General features: G+C 36.7%; 1 protein-coding gene across 31 annotated transcripts in view; it reads right to left on the bottom strand.

Moving 5' to 3' along the window:
• PLEKHA5 (pleckstrin homology domain containing A5) overlaps positions 1–11,693 on the bottom strand; it is a 243,153-nt gene that overhangs the window by 199,516 nt on the left and 31,944 nt on the right. The window contains exon 4 of one of the 31 annotated variants that reach the window (XR_007470386.1): positions 2,758–4,384. The exons of 29 other annotated variants lie outside the window; for them this stretch is intronic. Coding sequence is in view for 1 of the 2 variants with exons in the window: in XM_049695105.1 (XP_049551062.1) it covers positions 4,252–4,384 (133 nt within the window). In the remaining variant the exon portion in view is untranslated. Of the gene's footprint in view, positions 1–813; positions 4,385–11,693 lie in introns of those variants that run through there. One more of the 31 variants, XM_049695105.1, reaches the window with a different exon arrangement.

Raw genomic sequence — 11,693 nt, 5'->3', positions numbered from 1 at the left:
GATGGGACACTTAGGCTGCTTCCATGTCCTGGCTATTGTAAATAGAGCTGCAATGAACATTTTGGTACATGACTCTTTTTGAATTATGGTTTTCTCAGGGTATATGCCCAGTAGTGGGATTGCTGGGTCCTACGGTAGTTCTGTTTTTAGTTTTTTGAGGAACCTCCATACTGTTCTCCATAGTGGCTGTATCAATTTACATTCCCACCAACAGTGCAAGAGGGTTCCCTTTTCTCCACACCCTCTCCAGCATTTGTTATTTGTAGACTTTTTAATGATGGCCATTCTGACTGATGTGAGGTGGTACCTCACTGTAGTTTTGATTTGCATTTCTCTAATAATTAGTGATGCTGAGCAGATTTTCATATGCCTCTTGGCCATCTGTATGTCTTCTCTGGAGAGATGTCTATTTAGGTCTTCTGCCCATTCTTCGATTGCGTTGTTTGCTTTTTTAATATTGAGCTGCATGAGCTGTTTATATATTTTAGAGATTAATCCTTTGTCCATTGATTCATTTGCAAATATTTTTTTCCCATTCTGAGGGCTGTCTTTTCGTTTGGTTTATACTTTCCTTTGATGTGCAAAAGCTGTTAAGTTTCATTAGATCCCATTTGTTTATTTTTGTTTCCATTACTCTAGGAGGTGGGTCAAAAAAGATCTTGCTGTGATTTATGTCAAAGAGTGTTCTTCCTATGTTTTCCTCTAAGAGTTTTATAGTGTCTGGTCTTACATTTAGGTCTTTAATCCATTTTGAGTTTATTTTTGTGTGTGGTGTTAGGTAGTGTTCTAATTTCATTCTTTTACATGGTTCTAATTTCATTCTTTTACATGGAGCTGTCCAGTTTTCCCAGCACCACTTATTGAAGAGACTGTCTGCTCCATTGTATATCCTTGCCTCCTTTGTCATGGATTAGTTGACCATAGGTGCGTGGGTTTATCTCTGCGCTGTTTATCCTGTTCCATTGATCTGTATTTCTATTTTCGTGCCAGTACCATATTGTCCTGATTACTGTAGCTTTGTAGTATAGTCTGAAGTCAGGGAGTCTGATTCCTCCAGCTCCATTTTCTTCTCTCAAGATTGCTTTGGCTATTCGAGGTCTTTTGTGTCTCCGTGCAAGTTTTAAGATTTTTTGTTCTAGTTCAGTGAGAAATGCCACTGGTAATTTGATAGGGATTGCACTGATTTGGAGATTGCTTTGGGTACTATAGTCATTTTCCAAATATCGTTTCTTCCAATCCAAGAACATGGTATATATCTCCATCTTTGTGTCATCTTTGAGTTCTTTCATCAGTTTCTTATAGTTTTCTGAGTACAGGTCTTTTACCTCCTTCGGTAGGTTTATTCCTAGGTATTTTATTCTTTTTGTTGCAATGGGGAATGGGATTGTTCCCTTAATTTCTCTTTCTGATGTTTTGTTGTTAGTGTATAGGAATGCAAGAGATTTCTGTGCATTAATTTTGTATCCTGCAACTTTACCAATTCATTGATTAGCTCTAGTAGTTTTCTGGTGACATCTTTAGGATTTTCTATGTATAGCAGTATCATGTCATCTGCAAACAGTGACAGTTTTACTTCTTTTCCAATTTGGATTCCTTTTATTTTCTTTTCTCCTCTGATTGCCATGGCTAGGACTTCCATAACTATGTTGAATAATAGTGGAGAGAGTGGACATCCTTCTCTTGTTCCTGACCTTAGAGGAAATGCTTTCAGTTTTTCACCACTGAGAATGATGTTTGCTGTGGGTTTGTCGTATATGGCCTTTATTATGTTGAGGTAGGTTTCCTCTATGCTCACTTTCTGGAGAGTTTTTGTCATAAATTGGTGTTGAATCTTGTCAAAAGCTTTTTCTGCATCTATTGAGATGATCATTTTTTTGTTTGCTTTTTTTTTTTCACACACACACACTGTATTTTATTTTTACAAGAGATAAATAAACTGACACCAAGCATTGTAAGTGGATGAACACAACAAAAGCGATGATTGTAATTACCAAACACGAAACACACTCATACTATGTCATAATATTGACATTCAGTCCAGCAATCCTCCACTGTAACAGCTCCTTTATTATGCAGTGAAAATTGATTTGTATATTTTTTGCCTCTGAGTCCCTGTGGGATTTTTTAAAATTATTATTCAAACAGAAACTCACAAAAATTATGATCATCCTCATCAGTTCACTGAGTCCCATGTAATTAATTTTTTTGTATCTTGATCTTTTGTTAGCACTTTTATGAATTCATCAGTTTTCCATTAGAGTTCTGAAAATGCTTATTCATTCAGTTCAGCAGTATAGTCAGTTACCAGAAACCTGTACTTGTCAGAGTCTTTTCCATGGATTCCTTAAAGATGAAACCCTTTTATAGCAACAGTTTTGCAAAAGCATCAGAGTACACCCAGAACTGTCTGTAAATGACAAAAGACTTAAAAATGACCACAGTTAAAGATTTGATGAAAGTTCATAATAATGCAATTGCCAAGGAAATTAAGTTATTTCTGAGATATATATTTTAAAGTAACAACTACAATTATGACTTATAACATTATACCAGAATATATAAGATTTTTAGAAATTTCATGTAATGTCTGAAACATCTATATTAACGTATTTCCATACAAATAACCCAAAGTTTATTAGTTGTTTTTTTGTTTGTTTGTTTTCTTATACTGTAAGTTCTTATTACTCATCAATTTTATACACATCAGTGTATACATGTCAATCCCAATCACCCAATTTAGCACACCACCATCCTCACTTCACCGCGGTTTCCCCCCTTGGTGTCCATACGTTTGTTCTCTACATCTGTGTCTCAACTTCTGCTCTGCAAATCGGTTCATCTGTACCATTTTTCTAGGTCCCACATATATGCATTAATATATGATATTTGTTTTTCTCTTTCTGACTTACTTCACTCTGTATGACAGTCTCTAGATCCATCCACGTCTCAACAAATGACTCAATTTCGTTCCTTTTTACGGCTGAGTAATATTCCATTGTGTATATGTACCACATCTTCTTTATCCATTCGTCTGTCGATGGGCATTTAGGTTGCTTCCATGACCTGGCTATTGTAAATAGTGCTGCAATGAACATTGGGGTGCATGTGTCTTTTTGAATTATGGTTTTCTCTGGGTTTATGCCCAGTAGTGGGATTGCTGGATCTTGTTCCTTCATCTGGTATGTAGCCCCTCTGCCTTTTCATCTTGTCTATCTTTCTGTGAATGTGGTTTTTGTTCCACATGCTGCAGGATTGTAGTTCTTCTTGCTTCTGCTGTCCGCCCTCTGGTGGATGAAGCTATCTAGGAGGTTTGTGCAAGCTTCCTGATGGGAGGGACTGGTGGTGGGTAGAGCTGGGTGTTGGTCTGGTGGGCAGAGCTCAGTAAAACTTTAATCCACTTGTCTGCTGATGGTTGGGGCTGGGTTCCCTTCCTGTTGGTTGTTTGGCCTGAGGCAACCCAACACTGGAGCCTACCTGGGCTCTTTGGTGGAGCTAATGACAGACTCTGGGAGGGCTCACGCCAAGGAGTACTTCCCAGAACTTCTGCTGCCAGTGTCCTTGTCTCCACAGTGAGCCACAGCCACCCCCACCTCTGCAGGAGACCCTCCAACACTAGCAGGTAAGTCTGGTTCAGTCTCATATGGGGTCACTGCTCGTGGGTCCCGATGAGCACACTACTTTGTGTGTGTCCTCCAAGAGTGGAGTCTCTGTTTCCCCCAGTCCTGTCGAAGTCCTGAAATCAAATCCCTCTAGCCTTCTAAAGTCTGATTCTCTAGGAATTCTTCCTCCCATTGCCAGACCCCCAGGTTGGGAAGCCTGACGTGGGGCTCAAAACCTTCACTCCAGTGGGTGGACTTCTGTGGTGTAAGTGTTCTCCAGTTTGTGAGTCGCCCACCCAGCAGTTATGAGATTTGATTTTATTGTGATTGCACCCCTCCTACCGTCTCACCGCAGCTTCTCCTTTGTCTTTGGATGTGGGGTATCTTTTTTGGTGAGTACCAGTGTCTTCCAGTCAATGATTGTTAGTTGTTGTGATTGTTAGTTGTGATTCTGGTGCTCTCGCAAGAGGGAATCTCACGTTTTTTTATAAATTTATTTATTTTATTTATTTTTGTCTGCATTGGGTCTTTGTTGCTGCACGTGGGCTTTCTCTAGTTGCAGTGAGCAGGGGATACTCTTCATTACGGTGTGTGGGCTTCCCATTGCGGTGGCTTCTCTTGTTGCAGAGCACAGGCTCTAGGTGCGTGGGCTTCAGTAGTGGCTCGCAGGCTCAGTAGTTGTGGCTCGCAGGCTGTAGAGTGCAGGCTCATTAGCTGTGGCACACAGACTTAGTTGCTCCGCAGCATGTGGGATCTTCCCAGACCACGGCTCGAATCCGTGTCCCCTGCATTGGCAGGCAGATTCTTAACCACTGCACCACCAGGGAAACCCCTCACATGTCTTTTTTAAAAGGCACATGTTAAATGCTACCCATAAATAAAAGAAAATATACAAAATCAGATAAATTATCTAAAAGTACCTAGATCGGTGCCTGGCTTCGCGGGCACTCAGTAGATGTTTGTTGATATGCAAAACAGCTTCTGATGGAAGATTACAAATTCCTTAATAATTTATTACATATGACAATTGTTCCCTGCGTTTTATATTTACAGGTATAATTTATTTCATTGGGAAGGGGCTACAAGGTGAAGATAGACTCCAATTTGCTCTTTTGCCTACATACAAATAGTACCCCAAGGTATCGGGGGAATACAGAGATCTGGGGATGGAATTCAGAAAATCCATTAAGTTAGGCGAGAAAGAAATTATTCTTTGCCAGCACTGATCTCTAACTGAAATTTAACATTTCCTTTAATTATGAATATAGACAACAGGCCACACTTGTATTAGCGGCACCTCTGATTTTTATCAACAAGAAAATTCAGATATTTTATATTGTATTATATTCACTGCAGATATCCTGAAATATCATTTACACTCATTGCCACTCCAAAATTACCAGTTATCAGACTCACTTTTAGACTTTATTTAATGTGATATAGATATTACTGTATCACAAATATGTTTGAAAATTGTCCTACCTATATTTCAATATAATTGGCCTGCTCTGCAATCATACAGTTGCGCGCGTGTGTGTAATACAGATTTTAAAAAGGTTAAGAACTTCTGCTTCAAAGGACGGTTAAGACCCTGCAGACTTTGCTCTATTCCAAGAGGTTCCCCCCCTCTTTCTCTCCTCTTTCCCAGTCTGTCCTCCTCACGCCCCTCTTCCATCCTGCCTGGCTTCAAATGCAAGGAACTTGGGGAGAGAAAGAGGGCAAAGAGGAAAACCTATGGCCAATTCTGCATCCCTTTTCTCCTCTCCCCTCAAATATGATTATTATTTATATTCACAGCCTCTAAATACATTTCCTCTCCTAAACTCTGAAGTGTCTTTTGTGACTCTTTGCTCCTTAAACCCTAACACCAATATCAGTGATAAAATGTCTAGGGTAGTCAGCGTGTCACTCTCAATTGGACAAATCATAGCTTTTTAATGCCCAAAGACCCATAACCTGTGTGGCTACACAACTGATAGAAGGGGGTCTATCAAACAAGGAGACAGTCGGATAGGGAGAGGTGGGCAGTGGAGGGAATGGGCTGGGAAGGGAGGTGGGCTGCAGAAAGAGTTTTGATTTCTCATCTTCCTAGTGTTGGAAGGAAAGAAGGAATGAATAAAGGGAAACAGATACACACACTCATACCTGGAGAAACCAGCACATGGGCTATGAAATTGCTCCAGGAAAGGAAGAAGAAAGAGTAAGACTGTGTCCCCATTGGAAGTGGGCCAGGAAGAAAAGAAGCACTGGGTGAATAGAGAACAGTGAAGATAGAGGACCTGCTGGTTAGTTCTTGATACTAACTTGGTTAGTTCTCAAGCACCTAGTTCAGACTGAGAAGCGTCCAAATGGGAAGCCCAGGTTTGTTCATATTCACATGGTTCTTCTCCCCAGCTTCCATGTACCCAGAACAAAACTCCACTGGAGACCCTATAGCAAGCCCAGGAGCCATCTGCCGAAGCTTAGAGCTAGAGAAAGAGGTTTCCATCACACTTGATTAAGAAGGGAGGGGGAAGGCAAAGGAGAATCCTTACAATGTTACAGTAGAGGGATGTATCTGCCCCAAAAAATACTGCAGATGAATTAAGTTTTCCAGTACTATCAGTATTACACATCACAAGTTGGCTGATTTATCTACACATTATTTCTATGAGACAATGCACTTGTGCAAGTTCTAAACAAATGATTCATATAAAGTCTGAACATGACTCATGACAAAGAACTACTTTTATTAATTATGCACCAAAGCACCAAACAAATGTAGGAACAGAACATAAGAAAGTAAAAGTTTAAGAAATGATGAAAATATTAAGACAGTGGTAAACATCTTTTAAAAAAAAATAACAAGGAGTATTTTGATATTTTGTACAAATTTTAGTTGATTACACTTTATTATTAAAACCAGATACACACAGCGAAGCCAAGCTTAAATTCAGTGTATAAATTCAATGCTTTAACATAAATTTTAAAACACACACAAATTGGTTATTTTTCTACGCTATACCTCTATAAAAACATTTTTCAATGAAATGCCTTTTTTGTTTTTCATACACAAAACACATTCTCAATCAACCAGAAAATCAACATGAGGAACAGTATTTACATGATACAATGTTACTCTTTTAAAAGATGAAGCAAAAATTGTGTAGTTACAAGACATATAGAAAAATAAAACTAGAATTTCTTTGCTTCTGATGTATGAGTAAAATAGCTTTAGAAAAACATTTTGTTATTCTAGCAATTAATGTTCAAATAAGAACATTTTAAGCTCAAGGTGATGTAACAGCATCCTACTGCTACTTGAAAATACTGGGATGCGATGACACACCAAGACTGTAAACACTCAAAGGAAATGAAAAAGCCAGCTACGTTTTTCCAAAGTAACTGTGAATGCTGACCCTTCCTTACTTACTACAGTACTCGTCTAATTACACCGTCTAGTTTTTCCCCCCTATAATTTCAAGTATTATTTCATCACTACCTTGCTAATATAATACTTGGAACAAAATTTCTATCTAAATTTATTCACAAGGCCTACATTCTTACAAGATGAAGTGTTTAAGTGCTTTATTCTTTAAATTCACAAAGCAATCTGACAAGGAATATATCCTAAAACTGAAAGGTCGAATTAGAAAGTGCATAGAGAGACGGTGCCTTATAATTTTGGTTCCTTTAAATCTTAAAACATTGCAAGAAAAAAAAATATTGTCTTCACGGAAATGACTTGAAGGGATGAATTACGTCCAGCAATTTCATGTTCAAGAAAAATCTGTTTTACCCATAACTTACCCATTTTCTTTGCCTCAATAGAAAACATTTTACCAAAAAGGTTCAATATAACACTCTTATATGGAAGGAGAGTTAAAATTAAATAGAAACCCATTTCTTATGGAAGAATAATGCATAAATTAGTGGTCATCACTTTAAAATCATCTACCAAGATGCTGGCAGAAAAAAAATCAGAGCTTGCCTAGCACATAGTAGGAGCTCACTAAGTATTTGTTAAGTAAAGCAATTTAATGTTTAAAAACTTTCCAGTGGGAGTAAATTGAAAGTTGGAGTAGCAACCTGTCCTCTCATTCAAATCACTTAAGTGTAAGTTCTGTAATAAGGAAAAACATTAAACTAAGGTAAATGTATAATAATTCCATTTTATATTAAAACAAACTTGCATTTCAACATAAATACAAAGCAATTGCTAAAGCAATAAACCTAATTGTGAACTTCCTGCACTTTCCCAGAAATGATTGCATCATAGTACAATTGCTTTTAAAAGATCTCTGATTTACATCAGATGACTAATTTTTTTTTTGGGGGGGGGCATTTACTTAAATGGAAGTGTGCAAATTCATATTATGGGAACAAAAGTAAGACTACTTTCTGACCCCAGAAAAATCTACTCATTCTGTTCTTAAAAGGGATATCTAATTTGAATAATCAAGATTACATTTCTTTCCTTTGCCCTGAAGGAAAGTACATTCTCAGTGCTGTTTTGAAGCTGGCACACACATAACTCAATCTTGGTTAATTTCCAAAAGCACATATGTTATAGTAAATCCTCTTCTTTCAATGCCAAAAAGTTTTTGCTCCTAGAAATTGTTTCCCTGGCATATTCTCAACATATCAGTATCTCAATACCTGCTAATCCTAGAGAAGGAAGAGTAGCCAACACACTTTAGAAAGTAAAGGTTCCATTCTGAATCTATAAAAGGTTGACTTTCACTTTGTGCAAGACCTTATCTGTTAAATCTGAGAGTTTAAAATAGTAACCTTTGGTACACATTGGAATCACAGAGTGGGAAAGGGGTATTGGCTGTGTGTTTTAATATGTAGCTAACTATTAAACTGTCTGCTCGGAACACATTAAGGATTTTCTTACAAATGAGGTTAACAATTCAATCTTTGGAAAGACAGAGAAACATATTTTGGCAAATTCAGATGGAAGTTTTATGACATTTACTGAAGTGTTTTCCCAGTGAAAAACCAATGATTAACTCAAAATAAGCTATGAGAGAGAGAGAGAGAGACAAAATTTTGCTTTTCTCTTCCTTTCAAAAAATGAGGGTAAAACTGAAGAGTGAAAGAAAAAAATTCCATAAAAAATACTTAAGTTTTCCTATATTCTTTCTTTAGGGAATATTCTGAACACTTCTAATATAAAATATTAATATGTGTTTCTATAACAAATCCTTTGATTTAAATGAAAGCAAAAACCTCACTGCTTTCTTTTATAAATATAAGCTATAATTATTATTAACACTATTATTACTATTGATTTTATTTTAGTATTTAGCCATAGAATATTCAAGTAGCAAAAAAATTATTTCTTAGGACAACATTAAAATTATAAAGACTTTGCACCCTCCCACTAAATTTAATTTAAAAATACCTTACTATAAAATGTCAAAAATTAAAAATTCAAACTCATTGCCCCAGCAATACAACTGTGAACTTATCTAAAAACAAAATGTCCTAAGGAATTTATGTTCAAGGATGTTTATCATAGAATTAAATTATTTTAACTAAAAGGATTAGAAAACCACTGAAAATAGGAAATTAATGAAATATATTATGATACACCTATATAATACAATACTGTGTAGTCATTATAGAATAAGAAATTGTCACTAGTGGGGCTGAAAGCATAGGAACTTTTTCAGTCCTCTTACGCCCCTTTATAAAAACTGCCTGAATTTATCATCAGCATGTATTGCTTTTCCAGTAATTACTAGAAAGATGTAGAAGACAATTTATTTAATAGAAAAATTGCAGACATATTAATGGAATCAAGTTATGAATGTGTATACTATGATCCCAATTCCCTTATGTGTATAAATGTATAAGTAGAAAACTAAAAATATGTCAACAGTTTGTATATGTGGATGGCAGAGTATAGGTATTTTTTTTGGTATTAATTTTCTATATTTCCCAGTAGGAGCATTTCTTTTATACTCAGAAACAAAATTTTATTTCACATAATATATTGTTATGCCCCATTTGGCTGCCATATAATAACTAAAGTTAAAAATCCTTTGGCTTAAAAGAAAAGGAATAATTTATGATTTGGCCTACAAAATCGTACAAGGTAAATGATGATAATGATGATAGGAATGGGGAGGAGGTGATTATCCAAGTGTCCAATATCAAGGACTTTATCTGAAAAAAATGAACAACACTGGGATTATAGTATACCTCTATGTCATACAATAAATAAAGTTAGAAGAAAGCACTATATTACAAAAAGTTGTTTATAATATACACTAAAAAACAGATTTAACAGAGTGAAAATAAGTCCATGGATGACAGATACATAATATGTTATGTATAAGAGATATGTGGGGACCTATCACTAAACAAATCACAGAAGCCAACTATGCCCAATTGGTAAAATCACCTTAATCCCACTATAGACAGACTATCAGCTGAAGGAGTCACATCAACTTGCTATAATCAACAGCCTTCTACTATCAATTACACAAAAATTGCGAACACTGCTACACATACACTACATAAAAAGTGAACTCACCAAGGCCTCTGACACATCCCTCAAGGCCTTGCGTAGATTTGAGACTAAGAAATACTTCAAATACTTTGAGTAGTAATTTCAACTGTTCAAATTAAAAGTTTTCATTTACTCATACCTGACTTTCTTTGAACTGAAACTTTTAACCTATGCTAATTTGCACAACATTAATGGCTTTAAGAGAAGACTAATATTTAACTAGTACAATGTGCAGAAAAGACATTTGAACAGTAAGCTTAAAATGGATGTTATTCATTACTGAAAGTAATGTTATTTTGGAACTAAGTGAACTGCACAGAGTTTTAAATGAAACGTTGAACAACGGAATACTATGCAGAGGTTAACATTTTAATGACTCTACAGAAGTGTAAGAAAATGTTACAGCAACCATCTAGTGAAAACAGAAGATTACTAAAGGATACAAAGATTATGGCTATAGCTAGATGAAAATGGGTGATGGTGAAATTGTGGGTAAATCTACTTCAAAAAAAATTTTTAACATTATGGATAAATCATTGTTTCAACTAAAAAAGATAAGGCAATTTTTCTAAGCCTAAATGCCCAGTTTGCTTCTTTTGAGATCCAGATTTTAAGTAAAGGAATAAAGAATAAAATTGAATGCACAGCTGTTTGCTTCTAGGAATACAAACAGGAGGAAATAAACAGAAGGAGGCTAATGTCTGTGAGACTGGGCTAACTACTTCATTCCCAGCTGTGTTTTAATTTGTATTACTAAACAGTAACAACCCCTTTTTATGACAGTCAGAGGCTGCGAATTTCCATTTGTGCCCAGCAAAAGTTAAAGGCACACTAGAAAATACTTGGAGGGATTTCCCTGGTTGCGCAGAGGTTAAGAATCCACCTGCCAATGCAGGGGACATGGGTTCGAGCCCTGGTCTGGGAAGATCCCACATGCCACGGAGCAACTGAGCCCGTGCACCACCACTACTGAGCCCGCACGCCACAACTACTGAAACCTGTGTGCCTAGAGCCCGTGCTCTGCAACAAGAGAAGTTGCAGCAATGAGAAGCCCATGCACTGCAACGAAGAGTAGCCCCCGTTCACCGCAACTAGAGAAAGCCCGCGCACAGCAACGAAGACACAACACAGCCAAAATTGATTGATTGATTGATTGATTAATTTAAAAAAGAGATTACTTGGAATGTTAGCTTCAGTAATTTGTTGTCTGGTTTATATTCTAAGTTGTACAACATCAGTTGAATTACTCAGGACTTAATTCTAATTTAATGCCATTTAAAATCAGAAATGACAAAAGAGATGCCTCATCACTTACAAGTAACCTAAAATACAAGAAAGATGGGCAAGTTAAAAATCACACCTGATTTGCTGTGGTAAGATAATTAGGGAAATAATAAAGCAAGTCAGTACAGACTCAGGTCATTTAATGCCATGGATCACAACTGCAAATGGCCCTGTTCTCTACCCTTCAAAAACGATACAAGATTTCTACTCTAGCCAGAGAAATCAGGGAGGCAGGGATATGTTCAGATGGAGACAAGGCAACACTACAGCAGGTGAATGTCTTCGTTAGAGCTACTTTAGACACTACT

This window comes from Orcinus orca, chromosome 11 (assembly GCF_937001465.1).
Source record: "Orcinus orca chromosome 11, mOrcOrc1.1, whole genome shotgun sequence".
NCBI lineage: Eukaryota > Metazoa > Chordata > Mammalia > Artiodactyla > Delphinidae > Orcinus > Orcinus orca.
Note: the sequence above shows the minus strand (reverse complement) of the source record. Positions and strands in the feature narration are given on the sequence as shown.